The sequence below is a fragment of the Lagopus muta genome, chromosome 10 (assembly GCF_023343835.1).
Source record: "Lagopus muta isolate bLagMut1 chromosome 10, bLagMut1 primary, whole genome shotgun sequence".
Lineage (NCBI taxonomy): Eukaryota > Metazoa > Chordata > Aves > Galliformes > Phasianidae > Lagopus > Lagopus muta.
In genome coordinates, this window is record NC_064442.1 from 9,352,764 (window position 1) to 9,374,372 (window position 21,609).

Genomic DNA, 21,609 nt, shown 5'->3' on the forward strand with positions numbered 1-21,609 from the left:
CAACTGAAACGTCATCAGTGCAGTGACACCACAACACTGCATCTCCAAGGGTGGTTGCTTTGTACCCCTTCTAAGGGAAGCAGGGAGAGAGCTTGTATTTATTTTGCTGCCTTCAGAGCTGGATTCCCAGTTAATTCCTAGCTAAACAGTACTGTTCAGCCTGTCCTGTACAGATCTGATCTTCAGCCAGCTCACTATAAACTGCCTTCTTTCTTTCCCCAGATATACACTCCACTTAGTAAGACAGAAGAGATGCGTCATACCTGTCTGAGATTCAGCCTGAACACGTTCACATGTCTTCTCCGCCTACAAATCAGTATGAGAAATCCAGTTAGTCAGAACTTTTCCATTGTTTTGCAGTATTTTGTGCTCAAGCCAAAGTAAGCATATCATCATTTTTACTTACCTTATTGTTGTCATTGCACAGTCTACTAATTGACACATAGTGTCTAATCTTTCTGTAGGCAAAAAACAGTGCGTTAATTCCCATCCAAACCTCAGGCTCTAATTCAGTGCTGACACACAAAATGGGTAATAGCAACAAATGAACATAAGGCAAATCCTGTTCCGACAGGAAGGCTCAATGGGGAATGAAAAAAAATAATAGCAGTTCTGCTGCACATGACTGGAACACAAAATAGAAACACCTTTTTCAAAGAACGTCCCTTCATCTTTCTCTTTGCCTCCTATGGATTCTTCTGGCCTATGGTAGGATGTGTCAGGTATGATATAACTAAAAAAATTCATCTTGCAAGGCTAGCATATTAAGCTGAAAATACATTTTCACTCCATTGATGTAGAGAGCATGAATTACTACCGAGGGATGAAATCAACCTGAAACACTTTTTTTTTTTAGGAAGCAGCTGAATGAAGAAGCTGCATTCAACCCCTCCCTCATGGCGACACACCTTTCTGAACAAGTATCTCAGCCAAGTGCTTTTAATTAACATTCAGGTCTCCTTGGAGGGCTTTGAAATTACTACAGCCAAGAGCAGGTGAGCACAGAAGGACAGTGCAGCTGAGCAGCAGAACAGAGCACAGGTGGGTTCTGTTGCTCCCAGCACCCGACACAGACAGATAGGATGGAGCACATGTGCTTCCTTATTAGAAGAATGAGGCACAAGTGTGCACACCTGGACTTCTGGCTCCTTGCTGGTAAGAATTAGGAGAGTTTCACTTTCCTTGCACACAGCATATAAACTTGATTTTACCCTTGGAATTAATGCAGGGGTCTGAGGCTCCCTCCTTTGCCTATGTTTATTTTATACTCAGAAATAAGACAATCCAGTGCCTGCTGAGATGACTGAACTCTAAGTGAGGCCACATTCACACCCAACTCATAGCTCCAGCTGTCACACTTACCCCCCCTGTCCAACAACAGGTAGTATCTTCACATTTTGTTGTATGCTATCTCCATTTTTCTTTTTCGCAGAGTACATTCCTTGCCATTCCTGAAAAAGGAATTCAAGTGGAAGGAAGTTGAAGATGCAGTCAGCAGACCAAATACAGCGTTCTACATATTCTCCTTCATTTGGCAACTTAGAGGGGTCCAATGAAACAGGACGAGAAGATATAGCTTCATACCTTTCTTCAATGAAAACTCTTGTACAACACAAACCTAAGGGATCATTCTTAAGGGTCACAAAGGCAAAGAATACATCAGAGGAATATTTGACAGTAAAAAAGCAATGTGATGACAATATTGGTTCAGATGCTACCTCTCTGAGGGAACGTGGGCCCACACACACATGGCAGTCCTCCTCCTGATGGTACCAGGAGCTGCTGGAGCCCCAGCACGTGCCCTGCAGGAGGGCAGCTCACAGCAGAGCTGCTGCAGAGGCCACAGGAGCACCTGCATGTTCAGTGGTGGGGAGGCCCTGCACCCACTGCACAGCACGTGGTGGGACATCACATATCAGTAGCTAGAAGTGCCTTGGGATCCTGGTGCATTTACTTTCCATGCTGCCTATTCGGCCTCAAAGCCTTTCAGAGATTTATCCTGTTTTTTTTGAGCAAAAGAGCTTAGAACATCTCCTGGATTCTGCCTTCCACCTGCTGACCTGCCCTCTAAAAGCATACCAGTCTAACACTGAAGCAAACAATTTTTGCAGTATCAGATTGTTGCTGCCAGTATCACTGTATTTTATTTTTTTTTAATAAAGCTTACAAATGGAACAAAAAGAGAAGGCAGAAAGGAAATTTTCAATTTGCAGAGAGAAGTCATTTTTATCCTCTAGAAATGAGACGTTTCTTTCCAGTGCGGAGTGTAAATTATTCCAAGGCCTCATCCTCTCTCTCAAATGAGACTCAGCAAATGACCCTCACTCCTTGTCTCAGACATGCTTATGAGTGTAATATTGTTCAGTCATTTCTGTTACTGAGTGGTAGCAGAGCCAGCGGGCTCCCCAGCGGCCCAAGGTCCCTCCACCAGCACTGCCTTCAGGAACATGGCAGCAGGCAAAGTTTACAGCCTTGCCTACACGTTTCCATCTCTACAGTAATTGTTACTGGTTGTTTTTTTGGTCTTTTTTTCTTTTTTCCTTAAAAAAGCATCAGATTTTAATCTGGACAGCTAATATCTACCAAATGATTAATAATTAATGCAATCCGTCTCACTTATTAACAATGCAAACTACCCGTGCCAGGTGCTGTCCATCAGCTTAGTTCAACAGACCTTTGCTCACATCCTACAAATGCACATGAAATGCCTTCCTGAGGCATCCTGCACCTATTACTTTATGTTGGGCTGACAGGCCTCACAGCAGAGCAGGCCAGAACACAGGCACAGACAGAGGAGTTTTGCATTTTTGCTAATGGAACCAACAAACACAGAGCTGCAGGGCAACGGCTGCACAGCAGAGAATACCAACAGCTCTTCCAAAAATCTGCCAGAGGAAAGCTCTGTGAATAACAAATTAGGAAGCAGACATAACATCTCTGCATGAGCTGCATGAGGAATACAAATGAAGATAAGCCAACATCACAAAATTCAATGATGCCATAATTAGAAGTATGCATATCAATATTTTCTTGACAACCAGGATGAGGCAGAGATGAGCAATCAATTCCTAACCCAGGTAATAAAGATGGAATATGCACGAAAGGGGAAAGGCAGAAGGTACAGATTGGATAATTATCACATTGCAAGCGTGTGCTTTTCAGGACAGGTTTGGTTATTCACTGATGTGCTCCCTCTCATCAACAGAAAGATTTTTCAACTTCTGAATGTCTACAGCCTGTGACACAGTGGTGGGAAATGAGAGAGGAAAAAGGCCAGCAGAATTCTGAAAAAATAAAAGGTCCAAGCCAAGATCCTGCTGTTCTGTTAAGTTCTCACAGGGATGTCGCTTAAACGTATCTCAGAACAGCATATGGTCTTGCAGAGCCTATTGGCAGTCCAGCAGAGAAGAGCTGCTTCCCAAGGCGTGCTGTCCGTCCGCCCATCATTATGGCTGTTACAGCAGCACAAACAGCGCCATCAGTCACTTCTGTACCACCCACCAGGATGACTTCAAATGCAGAGTAAGAGCCACGCAGAGGACAAAGATAATGGCTTTACCCCTAATAGAGTGCGCTAGGAATCAATGCTGCAATTTGAGACTTCATTCAGAATGCTCTGGCATGCATCTATCCTCTGAAACATTCATTCGAGCATTACAAGGAATCATTCAGCCTGCCCTGTAAATCTGGTGCTTCTCACACCAGACAGCTCCTTGTAGAAACAGAGCAAAAATAAGCACAACGTGCCGCAGAACCAATCACACAGAGCTGCCCTGCCCATCACGGCACAGCCTGGTGCAAGGACAGCCCACACCCACCAACAGGGCTGAGAGAATCGCACGCCTGGTCTGACGTATCGACAGCCCTTATCTCACTTCAGGGCAAGTGAAACTAATGTAAACAGATTTGTGTCAACGTGCAGAGCTCAGGGAAAGCAAGCAATGCCATCAGAAGTAGAATTATACATTTCACCTTAATAAATGCAATCCGAATCACAAAGCACTGAAAAAGCACAAGTTGTTTTGTAACTCAGGTCTGGACAGGCCTGACATCCCAGTAAGGTTAGCTTCTTGCAGATGACAGGCAGCTGCAGTAACAAGAAATGAGAGCAGCATCCTGACCCAGCCATCGCTATGCACCACGCAGTTCACCATCTCTAACGGTGATGCCTAGCAGCTCTTGTTTGGATATATGGGACTTGTTCACAGCGTGAGGTCTGTTGGTGCAAAAAGGGAAATGCTGCGATAGTTCATCTTCTGAGGTTCCATTTAAAGACAAGATGCAATTTTTCCACAGCTCAGTTCTTCTAACGATCGCCAAATCTTACTTTCTATTGTTTTTGTTAGAGTACCGTGTTTATTCAAAGCAGAAGAACTAAACCTTTTAAAAGGAGAGTATCACAGAACACAGCTGGCTTTTTTGGCATGCTATAGCCTACAGTAACCAATATATAGTTTATTGTAATGGGAAGCAGATTTTTAAATTAGGATATAAAGTAATTGCGAGCCTCAGAGCAACAGACCAAAGCAGAGTGACCCAGACAGAAATCAGGCACCTCTGAAAGTGCTGTAACAACTCATTTCAATCTAAAGCACCTTCAGAGGGATGGAGTATTTCAAAGGTTGCACCACACAGTCAAATTCTACTTGCAAATACTTCCTGTAATAACTTCATTTGTAATTCATTTTTCTAGAAATACATAAAAGTGGGGCTACAGGGATTGCATACTATAAAACGTTGCAAAGGGAAGTACAAAAACCTTGCAAACAGGACATATCCACTTGAAACAGTTTAAGCTGTTCCAGACAGACAGGTTTGAATAAGCAGTATTTCATTAGTCACCACGGTTGGAAAGTCCTAGAGCCAGGAATGAAATATGTTGCAAAGAAAGAGATGGATTAGGGTTAGATTTTTATCATTCATGGGGCGAAACACGTTTCCATTACTAAAGACATTTTTATCAGCACACTAAATTATTAAAACTTTGATCACTTCACATCTTGAGAATTGATGCTGTGGTTTTAAAGCCTGACACGTCTAACTTAGCTGAATTATAACTTAATAAATACTCCCTTCTAACATCAGTTTTGTATTACACACATTTACTGAAACAGTTTGGGTCAGGCAACAGAGGTACAAAGCACTATGATCCCTAGCAAAGTCTGTTGCTTGGATTTCTTTGAAAAGACCAACACACACAGAAATGAGTGACACGTTCTTGTTGAAATGCATGTGCAATCCGTATCCAGAGTGAAGGTTTCTTAAGGAACACTTGCGTTAGCACCTTGATTTACACAGTAGGACTCACTGCAACTTTGCATCGATGCTTTTGCATCACTGCCTCCTTACTCAGAGGCCATGCTTCATTTTGCCATCTCCCCTCACAGTGCCAGTAACACAGTGCTCCCAGCTGGCAGCCAGCACGACCCCATGAGCTACCTGTACTCAGGTTGGAGCACAGACAACGACATGTCTACAAACACCAACCCCCAAATCCCCTTCTGTTACCTCCGTGATTTTCCTCCTCTCGGGTACGATGACACACGCAGTGACACCAGAAGCACTGACAGCTCATTGCCAAAACACAGATGAAAGCTCCATGATGGTCCTCACACTGCAGCCACAACAGTCCCAAAGGAACGTTGTGGAGATACCCGGCAAGAAGCCATGCCTCTGCCTAGAGACCCCCCATGGATTTCTCATGTACTTTCTGGGTGTGACAAACATTTCTAGTAGGAGGCAGCTTCCATGCTACTAGAGGATAAACGATATTGGCAGCCAGCAGCTGACACTGCCTACCATTCTCAAGTGATAGTGAAGATGTCTTTTCTGATGTTTTTACATTCTGAAGTTGCAGATCAACTTCCACATTTCAAATTAAAATACTTCCACATTACTCTTTTCTCATTTATACCCTTCTGGATAACGTGCTTTCATTCTAGTTTTCTTTTCTACACTTTTTGCTATATACAGCATATGTTATAAACAATCCTGGAACCACAGAATGGCTTGGGTTGGAATGGACCTCAAAGATCATCAATTCCAAACCCCAGTGCCAAAGGCAGGGCTGCCAGCCCTTAGATCAAGTACTAGATCAGATTGTCCAGGGCCCCATCCAACCTGGTCTTGGGCACTTCTGGGGATGGGACATCCATAGTCTGTCTGGGCAGCCTGTTCCAGCACCTCACCACCCTCTCTGTGAAAAACTTCTCCCTGACATCCAGTTTAGATCCTTCCTCCTTTTCTTTAAAAGCATTCCCCCTTGTACTATCAAATAAAGTCAGCAAGTCAATAATTTTCATAAAATGTGCAGCTCTTCCAAACAATTGAAGAGGAAGAAGCTGTTAAAAATGAGCAGTTTTTACCTCCTTATCTTGTTAAAGTAATAAAGGTGCAAGTGCTCTATGGCTGTGAAGCTGCATATATACATATATCACGTGCCATCTCTGGACAACAATAAAGTTCACAAATAGAAAACGAGAAGCAGCACAATGGCATTACTTACCTTTCCTATCTTTATGCAGGAATTAATAGTATCTAGGAAATCAGCTTTTTTTTCATTTATAGGCACTTCTGTTAGTTCCTTTCCTATTAATTCACCTATTTGATAGCCCATCACTGTTTCAAATGCAGGATTGACGTACTGTGGAATAAAAACAAACAAAAATGTTCAGCAGTACTAAGAGCACATCAGATCACTTTTTATCCATTTGCTAAATCTAGCAAATGGAACCTTTCCCCCAGCCTGGAATAAATCTCTGTATGCACTGCTCCTGAAAAAGGTATCAATGTTTTTTTTTCCCATAATAACAGAATGTGAACGCCTCACACTTGCAGTGTTTCCATGTGACAGATATGGAAAGGGCACATCTGGATGCTCCCTGCTCCTAACATTGCTCCCCTGGCCTATAAAGGAAGAAAGCCCTGCCTCCTGGAGCTGCGGGACTCCCTCCTCTTGGCTCCCCTGTGTTCTGGGTCTGTCCACAGAGCAACAAAATTCAGCCTGAAAAAGTGTATTTCCAAGCTGCTCCAGGACAGGCTCTGTTCGTTTTGGGGAAGGGATGTAGAAACCACATTCTTCAATGAAATTGCCATTGTCAAGATCTGGGTCAAGAGGGTACAATTTATATGCACATTATAACTCCCAGAGGCTTATACTCAACCTCTTTACTGATAATAAAATCACTCCTCGCACCTTCACAGTCATGCATGGAACCAACTCCCTTATAAAGATGATGTTTTTCAGGAATGCAAACCTAAGCACAGTTTCTCTTCCACTTTTAAACACATTCTTAGGAGATGATTACATTCAAAAATCCTGATTCCACAAGAACTATCAGGTTTATTTAAAAAAAAAAAAAGTGTTGCACTTTTATTTAAATAGAGCACCAATTTGGTTTAATTTCTAAAGGATACAATTAATATCCAGTATTTTTAGACAAAAAAAAAATGTGTACAAGCCAATAGCTGTTTTCTTTTGTGATATAAAAAAATTATGAAAAAGAAAACCAAAACAGTAAGTTGTTATTTTTTTCAGAGACAACAGTCTCCCTCAAAATTGCCTTACGTAAGATACTTCAAATGGAGAAAATTCTACTCTACAGTGAATCTCACTTCAGCCTTATCAGAACCATTAAGTTAGGTTAGACTCTTGTATCACAAAGAAAAAAAGTAAATGTAATCATGAATGAAATAAAACACAGCCTGCAGAGCAATTTTCTGTTCTTATAAAAATAACTGGAACAAACCTGTATTACATGGTCTTCACTTGTGATCTCAATGGCTTCTTGACTTTTCTCTAATGCTGTGAATAATGAATTGCAAGCCCTGGAGACAAAAAATGACATCTGATTAGCTCTGATCCACATAATTCTTACTGCACATGCTAATAAGCTATTGTAATTCCACAGTGAACAAAGTTGTACTTTAAGGATTAACATATTTTCTTTAGCTATCTGACATTCTATAATTTACTGCAGTACAGGAAAATGGATGCTCTTTTAAGGATATGGCTGAAATGGCAAATTTGGTTGATGACGTTTTTGCTAAAATTACCTTAGTTTGAATTGTGCCCGCACCTCTCCAAATTCCAGCTGAATTAACTCATTGTAACAGGCCATGATATTGGAATTTTCTACATATCTCTGCAAATAAAACATTAGAAATAATTAGTACACGTTTCTGTACTCAAGGGTATGAACTCAGCTTTCTTTTGCCCAATGGAGAACAAAAAAGGCTCAGATATGCATAAAATAAACATGTTGCAATGTAAGCAATTTGATAAGGTTATTTTTTTGGAACTAGAAAAATTCTAGGCCCTGACAGCAATGACCTGAGTATCTTCTCTGATGTTTTTTTGCAACTTCTCATTTTAATCAGGTACGAGCCTCAATGTTACATCTTTGCTCATGATAAACCACCATAGATGTTGATAGCTGTGGGGGATGGGATTATCAAAGATAAGCCACCACATCAAGACTGCTAAACAAAGCTTTCTGTGCTTTGCCATTAGTCCAATCTCCGAGGCTCTGATCTATAAATAATTCAGAACCTGTGTCAGATTACTGATGTGCCCACTGGAATGACTCTGTGCATATGAGTGCAGTTATTTTCAGGCTTTAGCATTTCCTGTATTAGGACCCTGCTATAAATAAGAAAATGGATTGCAATGCAATGGCAAAAAATCTGGTGAGCATGCAACCAATATACTCTGAATTACAATGGTAAAATTGTGCACGTTTTTGTTCCATTGTCAGCTAAATGAAATCAGGAATCCACTCAACTGACAGGCTAATAAGCACCTTTCCTGCTTAATTGCAGTAGTTGCCAAGGAACAGATTCAACGTGATACTTTTCAGGTCTTTCTAAACAAAAGATAATAGCATTTGACAGTGCCTGAAACCTGTTTACAGATGTGAATTGGCATTTGATAGAAAAGATCTCCCACAGCATGCTCTGCTGTTCATTGAAGCCACTCTTTGGCTCTGCTACAGTAATTAGTCAATTTTGCCAATGTCAACCTACAAATCAGAGCATCGTACACTTGTTGTGAAATAAACTTATATTGAAGAAATGTCTCAATACCACTTCTGGTATTCCTGAGACCACCCACCTACTTAGTCAGCACTGTTCTAGCTCTACTGTAGTTCTGAATGAGGAGCTATGTAAGAATGAGCAGCACAAACAAGACTTACAGGTGGGATTACTGACACAGCCAGGGACAGTTTTGGAATGGCACAGCTAACTAGTAGATTATAAAACAAACATACCCTTGTGAAGCCAGCAGAGATCAGGGGCAATATCGATGACTCTTCACGATCAGCATGCCTTTAAAAGAAGGATAAAGGCAGATATTGGTTTTGTAATCAATTGAAGCCCAATTTCACAAGCCACTGACATACCAGTACCTGTACACCAGATGTCACATGATGGGATAATATGCCTAGATCCTAACAGGATCTATGAATAAAACTTTTTTTTGTATATGACAAACTCATATATTTGGAACAGATAAACCAGTATGTTTTCCTATTTGTAAGTAATGAGCTTCCTGCATCGCAAACAAGTAATGCTTCAAACAATTTAATTAGCTAGACTGTTGCATGGATGCTTTTTTGGTACCAGGTCCTTGTTATTTATGCTGTCCCTATCCAAAGATGCACCTGAAAGTCTACATGAGCAACGTTTTAAGAAATGTTTTGTTATCTGCATATACCAAACCTTATGGGACAACTTAGGGTGGCTGAATGATGATGGATTTTCCAGTGTTGACAACCCAGCACCTACTAGCAGGTCACTTCAGAATGACATACTCCTAAAATGAGATATCTGAATCACTCTAAAAATCTTGGCTGTATCAACTGTTAAGAGACACTCCAACATATGTGATGTATGAATGGAATCTGGAAGAAAGGTCATTATGTTAGATTTCTGTAAACAAGCAGATGGAAGCTGGTCATGTCTAGCAGATGGCACAATAGCTTTTCTTTATGTCTGAAATTTCTGATCCGATGGCATCTCTTGTTTTTGTTTTCCATGCACTTGTTTCTTAAGCACAAAGAGAATGATGCCCATCAAGAGCAAGCAGGGAGACAAGGGCAGAAAATATCTCCATTCCTCATGCCAGCTATCTCAAAATGCTGCCTCTCAAAAGTACAAAGAAAGAGATCAGGAATACTGCAGGAAAAAACAACCTCAACAAACTAAACTGCAGGAAACTGAAGGATTGCAAACCTCAGAGAGAAGCCCTTCCATATGCTATTGGCTAAATGTCAGGCTTTTTCACAAATACACTTCTTGCAAGAAAGGAAATGTGTGAAAGTTCTCACTCTGTGAAATCCTGAATAGAGACTACAGAAGGCATGTGTTAGCACACAGGAATCTGAAACAACCAACTAGTTGAGAGACAGACTTACTTTTGAAGTTTCCCTAACAGGGGTAATAGACATCTGAAAAGTCTGAGAACTCAAGCTTGTCACTGCAGGGAGCCATTACCTTGTCCCAGCACACAATATGAACATTTTGAAAAGACAAAATCAATTGCAGGGTTTTTTTCCCTTTTTGAGTAACTTCCTAATTGTGAGTCAGCAAGCCCAGCTTCCAATTTCTCCTAGCTTTTAAAAAGGACTTGCTGGCCCACAAAGCCACAGGGGTCTTTCATATACATAAAGAAGCTCTTGAGTTAGATCACTGTTTCTCCCCTGCTTCTTTTCTTCTCCTTTCTTTGGTATTACTTTGACAAGAGATGACTCTGATTGTAGAAGCAACGGTTCCCATAGTCATAAGACTTCCCAACATAAAAATAAATAAAGACTATATTCACAATGGAATCCTCTGAAATGTTTAATGAGGATCTGTTGTTTGGTAGTGATCGTGGTGGAAAGCAGGATTGTTAACGGAAAATTTAAACACCTCAGAATTGGCTTCCAGAATAAATGTTTTCTGAGAAATGGCCAGTTTCAAATTGTACTCAGAGAAAATTAGCTCAAACCCATTTCCAGTTAAATATATTGCATTTTTGTTACTTCTGCTTTACTTTATGATATATAAGTAGTGTGTTCAAGAGGGAGGAGGAGGAAAAAACATGCACTTCTATACTGAGATGTCTTAACAGTCCGTGTTATTTTCAGAATTTCCATGCTCAGATGCTGCTTCTCACTGCTCAAACTGTTCTATAGTTTTTTCATAACTCTACAGATCTCCTCTTTGTGATGTGATTATTCAGACTGAAAGACAGATCGAGAGTTCAGTGTATTAATATCCAAACACAACCTATGAGGCAATTCCACAGTTCTGCACGTGGGGTTGCAGAGGTTGAGTCAAACCTCTTCAGTAAAAAGTGGAAATCATAAATCCTGTGGCTAGCAATGGTGACAACTCTACATGATAAAATCACATAAAGTGATAAACTTTACAAGAATTTCTAATTCAAGCTTTTTTTTCACTGTAGGATTTACATTTGCACTGTTAAGATTCACACTTTGTGGGTGAAATTTGTAAGTAAAGATGTATTTACCTTCGTACTACACCAATAATGACTGTATTTTCTGAGGGTTTCGTTGTTCTGATAGACCTTTAAATAAAAAGAAAGAACATTTAACATCTTTTAAAGTTTGCATTTCAGAAACTGTGACCGTACAGAATCTTCATACGCTATTTTTTGTAACATGCCTCGACTGCATGCTTTGATTTAACAATAGCAAAAAAGTTAGATCTGAAGCCTGCAGGATTACTGAGAAAAGAGAATAAATGCAGCAATGCCTGAAACTCCATGTCAAAAAAAGGACATACAGAATGTACGTCAACTGAAACCTCAAATGCTGTCGAGGGGAACAGCAAAAAGTCAACCTTCTGAAATGGCTTGAATGCATTAGTAGAAAAGGGCTAGTTTCAAGAATTTGGCCTCACAAATTCAAGGAGCATTTCACTTTACAGGGGATGGAAGGTAAAAACGAGCAGTGCTTCCATCTCACAAACGTGGAGCCAGGTATTTGAAAAAACATTCCACTATGGCAACAAATTTGCACTCTGTAGCTCCACGCCAGGTCAAGCTTCAACTGTCCTAGCAAAGAACCAAAAATGCCAAAGCACTGAGATAACATTGATGAAAATGGACTTTTGTAAAAAAAAAAGAAAAAAAAAAAAGAAAAAAAAAAAAAGAAAGCCAAACAGTAACATTCAATAGATTTTATAGATGGGTCATAAAAAAGCAAGAAATCTTTCCTGACGAGTTATCTACATAGCTATTCATTAATTACCCTGAAACGGTGTTTACCTGCACAATGCTTCTGCATCAAAGTATCTGGAATGTCTGTGGTCTATAATGATAATTTCATGGTGTTTATCAAGAAAACATTCCAGCGCAGACTCAGGCGTCCTGGCAATATTACATCGAAATCCAGCTTTCTCACAGGCCCAGCAGAACCCGTTGCTCTGGTTATCTTCTTTGGCAAACACTAGAAGTACCTGGTTCAAATACAGAGAATCATTACTAACAAATCATATAAATACATTAGAATCCATGACTTCTACCCACTTTTAACAAGGTTAGCCAACATGAAGTCACACAAGATGGAAGTATTTCTGTATATGAAGACCCCTGTGACTCCTGTGCCAAGCTTGCCATGAGATTTGTATCACAGAAGGGAACTACCATGCTGGAAGTCCAGAACTGGAAGTTAGGAGAGCTATGATTTGCTCTGTCATAACTTGCTGAACAACTGCCAGTAGCCATTCCTCTCTCTGAGTCTTTTTAAAATCAACACAATTCCCAGAAGTTCAACATTCCTTATGAAACATGTTTTAAATTCTACGGTGGAATAGTCTATGAAAGACAAACATGAAGTCTACTAAGGAAGACTTCCACTGATGTGACTGTGCTTTGCTTCGGGGCAGTATCTCATAGAGAATAGTTCATTTTGCAGAGAGAATACGCAGACTGATAGAGTATACATCTATGTTAATGCTGCTTCTGTGGACGACTCAGTAGATGCAGTCTTCTGGGAAGGATGGATAAACCAGACCAACATTTTGGCCCACTGTCTCAGGACACCAATCTTTCAGTAATTTAATCAAACTGCACTTAAATATATGCTTTGGTTAGACAACAATGTGCAGCATGTGTAACTCATACCACATCCCACTGCCGTTTATCTCCTGGGTGACTTTAGGAATTCTGTGCTGGTTACACTTTGGACCAGGTTGATGGAATGTTTACCAGTAAATCTTAACATTTCCCTGCAGTGCATATTTTTTAAGAATGAAGGACTTAGTACTCATTTAGTTCAGATTCCTTTTATAGTAACCTTTGCAAACCTGCTTGAAAAACATGTCATACTTCGGCTATATTTAGTGGAGTTAATTTATAACACTCTTAAGAGTGGAATAATGGTTTTCAGCATTAGCACAGAGCAATCAGGAGATCTTATTTGTATGATCACCTTCGGCAAAAATGTAATGTTGTCTGACCTTTCTTTCCCTCCTATCTGCCAACTCTCACAAGGATTAACTGGTAGAATGTTAGATTGGCCTATGACTGGACAGAAGTCATACAACCATTAATAACCATAAAGGGGGGCAGAAACATTCAAGGAATGTTTCTGATTTATACCTGGAGAAAAACTGGATTAGGTTGTCCTAATATTTGATGTTAGATGATAAGACTGTCTGTTCTGACAATAGCTCAGGAGGACTTTGAACTGTTCTTGAAGGCAGACATTTTCAAATCAGCAGTCCAGATAAGTTTCACCCAAGAGTTTTGTAATTAATCACCGAGGAACATCTTGGATTATTAATACTTCAGTATGCCACAAGACACGGGAGAATTTTCAAAGGATGTTCAAGGGAGTCAGGTCCCATCCCAGACAAAAGAAGGGGACAGCTGGCATATGATCTTTATTAATAAAGAGATAAAGGAGTTTGAAGTAATGCCAGTCAACAACAAATAATAATTTTTTAAAAAAAACCAAAACAATTACACGTATTACCAAGCTCACTTTCTATCTTCTGTGATACTGCAAGTTTGGTTGATGCTAGTAGTAATGCTGGTGTAATAGACTTCACCAGGACATTTGACTGAGCACTGTTCTGATGAGATTTTGATTAAGTAAATGCAAAATGCATTAAATAAAATGCAAATCATGGAACATACCACATTGACCACAACAGAGGAAATGGCTATAGATGGCTCTGTTTCTATGAGTTGAGAGACGTTTGGAGAAAAGAGTTTGTCAGGATTTTTAGAATATCATATATAATGTGGTTACAGCCTGTTATGCGCATGCATATCACTTGGCAAAAACACTGTGACGATCCCCATACCACAAAAACTCCAGACATATATCCAAAATTAACTTCTGTGATATCTGAGAAATTAAGACTCCGGTTGGAACCATAGCACCTACCTGAAGTTGATCTTGATGAAGTCTCATAGGGCCAAACTGCACATCTGTAACTGGTGACTAGAAAATATAAAAAAGGATCTTATTAGCACATACACACCTAGAGAAGAAGCAAAAATAGCTCTGTTAGAGAAGACTTATTGACTACTGTTGCACAGATATACTAGCACCGTTACAACGGTCTTGTTCTGCTTTTGTAAATGCGTGTGCTGAGCTGTGTTAACACCATTATAAATCAGGTCAGTTTTGACTGTTGTATTTTAAAAAGAATGGATTAGTCCAGAAAGTTTTGTAGACAGACTGTTGGTATTTATTTGGTTTTTGTAAGCCCCGTATGACATGAGCTGCCTTGCAAAATAAAAAAGCATTTTAAAAATTAAAAAAAAAACAGAAAACAAAAAACAAAAATAAAAACCCAACAACTTCTAAAGAGCATTGAACCTACTGGAGAAAGGCAAAAGAATGTTACTCCTAGCATTTCCTATGTTGTAGGTGCCCACGAGTGATGCAAAAGCACATAAATGTAGTAGCCTCATGGATGCTGGGCTGTGTTCCCCCCTTCCCACCCAGCCCCTCCAGGGCGGGCATCAGAACCCAGATATCTGTGTGACACTGCATGCATTCAGCATGCAGCTTGGCTTTGAGAAACCCTGTAAAATGCTGCTGTGGTATGGCATGCTTTGTGCATGCAGTGATTTCTGCACTAGATGCTGTTCTAGTAACTCAGCCCAGCAGCTTAGCTTTGTGTGCAAGTCAGGATCTTTCTTCCTCACATGCCACTGGAAGCGATGGAGGTGAATGGCCCAGGTGCTGCTTATGGCAGCTGGCTCTAATGCAATTAATCATTGGGTACCACTGGCTGGAGTGCAGGCTTCCACACTAATGACTTTTCAAGGCATCTGGGACAGACGTTCTCAAGGAGATAAACATATAAATACAGAGGACACTAATAGGATTGTGTAGGTTACAGTCTTTGGGAATTCCCACTTGGCAAGTAACTGCGTTTTCATGTGCTTAAGTAGCTCTCATCTCTTATCTCTGAAATGAAAACTAGAAATCAGGAGTAACAATGCTCCTGATTCCAAAAGGGTTGCAGTGTCCGGCCAACGGTCCCTGAAGAGCACAGACTCTGCAAAGATACTGGAGTGAAAACACAGCAGAAAAATGCTATGGGTAACGCAGTAAATGGAAAACATCTCCAGATTCTCATGTACAAAGTAAAGATCTCTTGAGTACAAAGGTGTCATTTTTACATTGTTGTTTTTCAAAGTAAAGCCACACTTGAAGATCAGATTTATTGCTTTGCACTCTAGAACGTTTCCAATAAGTAATTTTAGAGAAACCTCACCACATCCCACAGAAAAATCTTTTTGAATTACATGCTCTATTCTTTCTTTGACCTCATCGCTCCATTGCTCAGCCCTCTGAGTTTCTCATGTGTGATTTTATTTATTTATCAACTTGGAAATCATCAGGGTAACATTAAATGAGCAAGAAACACAAATCAAGAAAAAATGGCAACGTAGCGCTTACAAAAAAGGAGCCAGGGTTTGCTGTGTTATTTCAGAGGGCCCCAAAAAGCCAGCATTAAAATTGTGTGGGTGGGCTTCAGGTTTACTCTCAGCCATCCTGGATTCAAGTGGCTTAATTTAAATGCTCTCTGGTCAGTTCTTATAATTTTAAGACCCCAAACCTCTCTTCCATAGGAAAAAATCAAACTGCTTTCTCCTCCCTCGAGGCCCATCATCCACTTTTTCCAAATCTGCACCAGAAAACAGCAAACAGTTCTGCTGACAGTGCACGGAGCAGAAGGAGATCCAACCCCATCTGCCAGGGCTGTGCTGGCCCTGCAGCGCTGCCAGCAGTGACTCCTTGTTCTCAGAGGGATCAGCAGGCATGCCCAAAGGACACAGAGGGGGTGTATCTATTGAATAAGCGATGCCTTTCTACAGTCAGTTCTCTGGTCATGACCGCATTTCAAATTAAATTTTGCACTATTTATTTTGCTCTCCAGCTGCCAGCATAAAGCAGCAAGTGTTACTGTTACGGTTCCACCGTGAGCTGCAGGGCACAGACTCGGAGCTGAGCTCTGAAGTTTGGGGTCTCTGAACCCCATGTCTCAGGGCAGTGCAGTCTCACACCCAGTTCCAACACAGACCAAGCTCTATGAAGTTATGCTACAAGATTTATCCTACAGGGAATTCGCGGAGCCTGCAAAGTGCTTTTATGCCAGCAAACTGTGGCATTCTGACACTGAAAATACCCATGCATGCACCACTGAAGCTTAAGTTACGGGCACTGCCCAAATGGGAAGCTGTCATTACACGTTAACTGCCTGTCCTGGGCCGAAGAAAAACCCTGCTCTGCATCTCCGCTACAAAACATCAGTGAACTCCAGTTAATTATTAATCCTGTTGAAATCCGTTCAATCACTTGATTAATCATTTCAGCTCTTTGTCTGCTGCTGATAGCACTCGGAAGCAGCGTGCTGATTAAGTGCTGTGTCAAAAACCAAGGCTGCAACAAGGGTGAGCTGAAACTCTATGGATGAATGAAAAGAGCTTTACGAACATAAGCTCACAACAAACCAAGCCCAGCCAAGGCTCGCACGTACTTTAACAGCACAAACATATTCTCATTCACTCAAGAATTTTGCTTTCCTACTGAAAAAAGAACCAACCCCAGCCTGCTCTAAGTGCTCACACGCAGCACTGCAGCCATCCCGTGTTCTCTGACCCACTGCCTGTTGTAACCACTAAACTGAGAACACTGCAACTGCTGATAGCAATACTGCATGTTTCCCATGCTCAGAGATAAGCGAATGTTTGATAAATAAAAATAACTGAAATAAATACAGACCCAAACAACCATGACTGATCTGATTAAAGTACAACAGACGCGGCGCTGACCTGATATAACCTGGTACAGTACTTGTCACCATCAGTCATTCCTCACATTTTACCAGGACAAAATCGACAGCAATGGTCTTTCATGGTGGCTGCTGTTCAAGTTTTTTTTCTTCCTACAGCTACAAAAGCCCTGTGGAGTTTGCCCAGTGAATAAATATAGTAAGGACTAAGGGTGGACATAAAGCCAGCTCAATCCACACACTCCCTGCGGCGATAAACTGCCTGGTTGGAGCACAGGACACATCAAAGCAGCCTGCATTCCGCAGGTCTCTGTTTGCTAGAGGTCTCACATCTTGGCTCCCTCCAGCGCGCCTCTCCTACCATTACCAATTGGAGAGGAGAGCAAACTAAAAGGCAGCGTCAGCCCCCCGCACCCTCTGGCCATTAACTCCCATGCAGTGCTCCGCTATGGTGCAGCAAACACATTTCTTTTTTAGAGCTATGCTCTTAGCTCATTTCTTTCATGAAGTTTTTGTGGGATGTTTTAAAGCAGAGCCTCGGGCTGCCTGAGGCAACCTGCTGACATCCAGGTTTCAAAAGCAGGCGATGAGAAATGGTGAGCTGTTCAACACCAGGTAACTGCCCATTCAAATAAAGACTTCAGCCCTAAGGCCCTGATTCATTATTTTAGGACGTGGATAACTACAGTGACATAAGACTTCATCACCGGGCTTATTGGACTGCTGTCAGAAAAATTCATCATTTTACTCAGATCAATACTTTAACACATCATAAAAAATGTGTTTTATTTAGTTTTAAAATGCATACTTAAGTTTTGCCATGCAGTTGGAAGGAAGACTTGACTCATCACAGCAACAACCAAACACCAAAACATGCTCAGAGCCTTAGGATGGCTAGAATACTCAAAATTCAGATTATGCTAAGAAAAACAAAGGGATGAATTTTACAAAGGAAAAAACATATTTCCTTAACCTGCTGTGCTAAGCATAGATTTATCACCCCTGAGAGGGAAAGCTCAGACTCACAGGTTCAGATCATACCTCAAACTTCAACTCCTTTGGAATCCATTAATGGCAGAAATTTGAATTCCACATGATAACATCAGTTCTCAAAAACCTCAGCCAAACACTTGTGGATGCTGGAAGGCAGAAAGTACCCCATTGGCTATCAGAGCAATTCCACAAAGAGAATAACCTGGATTTGCTTCACTATAAAGTAGGAGTCTGGCCCCACAGTCACTCCTTTGGCCATTTGGAGGCCACAACAATTAGATCAAAGAACAGAAGGGAATAAAGCACCTAGGGTTACCTGCCTTCATTTGACAGATTCAAGGATGGAGGCAAACCAGGCTCTAAAAGACCCGAATCTGTACTTAGTTCATCTTTTGCTGAAATACAGAGCTCTAGAAGGCAGCTAACATTTATCAAAACTGCTGTTCAGCCCAGATGAAACCTGCTAATTCTATCCCTTGATATCTTTTCCTATTTTTGTTTCATAAAAAATGTAGACAAATGTCACAGACTCGACAATTTAAATAATGCAGCATTCTGACTCAATGCAATTTGTTCTTACGAAATCCAGCATTTATTCTAAATCTGGCTCCCCCCTGATGCACCTCTGTCAACAAAACAATATGGAGTCAGAGCTGTATTTCAAGGTCTGAAGATCACCTGAAGTTCTGGTATGATATCTTTATTTATTTTGTTTGTTTGTTTGTTTGTTTCCAGTATTAAATTAATTTCTACAAGAATTATTTATGATGCTGCCATATGGTGATACAGCAACCAACACAAGCAATGAGATATCATACCCTCTGTTCCCAATTTCTGAAGTTTTAGTAATGGTTGTGAATCAGTTTTACATAAATTAGCCCTTGGGAGGCAAGCTCTGGCCTCTGATTCACATCATTAGGAACACAAAATTTGGAGAGCTTGCCGTTTTTGTGAGAAGTTCTATGGAGCACAGTGAGTTGCCTCTCAAGTGAGGCTGCTAAGCATACCAGCCATGGGACCCATGCTCTTATTCCTGAGCTCCTGGTGACACCTTCAACTGGGTACGTTGTTTGTTGTATTCTGGACCTAATTCCCATCTGCATTGCTTCAGAATTAGTCTGAATCCAATACATACAGCTAAATTAGAACAGAATTGGAGTAATATAGTTACGAAATTGGGCTTACTGCCTTCTAGCACACTTTAAATACAATTGAGAATTCATTCCGCACCTTTTGGAAAATCTTCCCGTATTTGTAATACGAAATTACTGTTATCATGTTGCAAGCATGACATTATCAGAGGTGAATCATTTCATTATTTTGGAAAAAAAAAAAAAAAAGAAAAGAAAATGCTGTCCCAAAGGGACTTTTATAATTATGTGCAGTGTGGTAAGGCCTGGGTGGCTTCTGGCCCAAACCAGTGGCCCACTGCGGTCAGCTTTGTACAATTACAGAACAGAAGACAGTAACCTCTACCACTGTTAAAGGTCAGAACTTCTTCACAGAGCACACCAACAGCTCTAAGGATTCCTTCAGCTCTTGACAGGATATTTAAATGATAAATGTCATTAACGCTTAGCATGCTTACAGCACAATCACACAGATCTCAAACCCGCAGAGGCAGCTCATGAATCCACATGATGTTTTCTAACCAAAGAGAACGCTGTTGAATGGGAACCAGTTCTCACATCAGAAGATATTCAAGTCCAGCAAATGGCATCTGCTGCAGCAGTTCTCTGACCCAGGGATCCTCTAGAGATCTGCATGATATACACAAGCACACTGGGCTTGAAATGTCATCTGTTTGTCTTTATTTTGCATTAGATTGGAAAAACGTGAAACAAATGTTCTACAACAACCCCAGAAACGTAAATACCCTTAACAACGGTCTGTGGTCCATCATCATCATTTTGTCAAACACCTTCATGACCAACCAGCGCGGAGTTTAAAATGCCCTACACCTTCACCACCTCAAAACCTGAGCTGATTCACTGGGGTCTCCCCTCAGGCTGCCCACTGTGACTGGAAGCTTTCCTGGAACATCTCTCTGGAGGCCACATACGCACAGACCTCAGCTGGAGGCTGCAGGCTCTCCCCACGCTGGATCCCTGGAATGCTCACTCAACTACAGCCAAATATTTCTGTGTGGTGAGGACATGCTGTAAAGCATTTGTAGTTATATCCTGCACTAAAGAGAAAAACAGCAGCTTAAATGATCTGGCTTGTACTTTAGAAGAATTTTTTAAACCCTGTAATAACGGTTTTCTATACATAGGTTGCACAAATGGATGCCTTTATCAAGGCAAAAAAAGTAGTAAGAACAGTTTCAGATTTTCAAAGCTAAACGCGGTTCATAAGCATTTGTCTTTTTGGAGAGTCCAGTTTAAGAATGTGTAAAATGCAGAAATTGAACTGCTTCAGATGAAAAGAGAGGGCATCTTCAGGATATTAGTAACGTATTCTGTTTTATTTGTTTTAAACAAAATTTAAGTGTTGGCTCAAATATCTGGCACCTTGGAGGGGAAGTGTCATCTAAATTCAGAGGCCCACAGTATTTTGGGGTACACTGGGGTTTGCAAACAAATAGATCCAGCATTGACTTTCTCAACACCCTCTCTAACTCCAAAAGAACTCATCCCTCCTGCTGCCTCAGGTGTATGAATGTTGCAGGCCAGCTGCAGCATCACTACTTCCCGTCCCCCAGTTGTGTGGATGCTTCCACACAAACACTGCATTCTTCTGGCCCAGAGGGAAATTCCTGCTGCCTGCACTTTCACAGTTGAGCTGCACAGCAGTCTGGGAGATTTAAATACGGCACAGTAGTTCTATTGTTTAATAATATTCAAGCCGCTTGCTCTCTTGTGATTCCGCAGAAGCCAGAAGATCCCGGCAAGAAGCAATAAGTGCTAATCTGTTTTATATTTGTCTACCAGTTCTCTTCCTTCTAGCAGCTCCCACTTGTTAGTTTTTAGAGATGATTAGAGACACATTAGGATACAACAGATCTCCATCACTGTCACTGTAAGCTTTATTTTTTGCTTTATTCATATGGATTTCAATGGCATTTTCATTGAACCATCTGGATTTTAATGGGTTCAGTATCTAAAAGGAAATTCCAGTCTATTAGGAAGATTTCCAAATACTGTTTTTATGTGTCAAATCAAATTTTCATGCCTTCATCTACCAACACTAATTGCCACAAACAGATCAAGCAAAGCAAGAACGTGTAGCACAAAATAGCATGAACCTGCCAGTGGGTCTGTTAGGTTTTCTAGAAAACCTCTGCTCCATCCTGAGCCCCCCTTTTATTAAGGAACAAACTTGATTTTCCTATTGCCATTAACAACT

General features: G+C 40.8%; 1 protein-coding gene across 3 annotated transcripts in view; it reads right to left on the reverse strand.

The window, feature by feature from the left end:
* Nucleotides 1–21,609, reverse strand: part of PDE8A (phosphodiesterase 8A) — a 140,713-nt gene that overhangs the window by 28,186 nt on the left and 90,918 nt on the right. For all 3 annotated transcript variants that reach the window (XM_048956761.1, XM_048956763.1, XM_048956762.1), the window contains exons 2-11: nt 14,403–14,459; nt 12,275–12,465; nt 11,516–11,572; nt 9,270–9,327; nt 8,056–8,144; nt 7,749–7,827; nt 6,506–6,643; nt 1,363–1,451; nt 407–458; nt 264–306 (exon numbers count right to left, since the gene is read on the reverse strand). In XM_048956761.1, the coding sequence (XP_048812718.1) occupies nt 264–306; nt 407–458; nt 1,363–1,451; nt 6,506–6,643; nt 7,749–7,827; nt 8,056–8,144; nt 9,270–9,327; nt 11,516–11,572; nt 12,275–12,465; nt 14,403–14,459 (853 nt within the window). The remainder of the gene's footprint in view (nt 1–263; nt 307–406; nt 459–1,362; nt 1,452–6,505; nt 6,644–7,748; nt 7,828–8,055; nt 8,145–9,269; nt 9,328–11,515; nt 11,573–12,274; nt 12,466–14,402; nt 14,460–21,609) is intronic.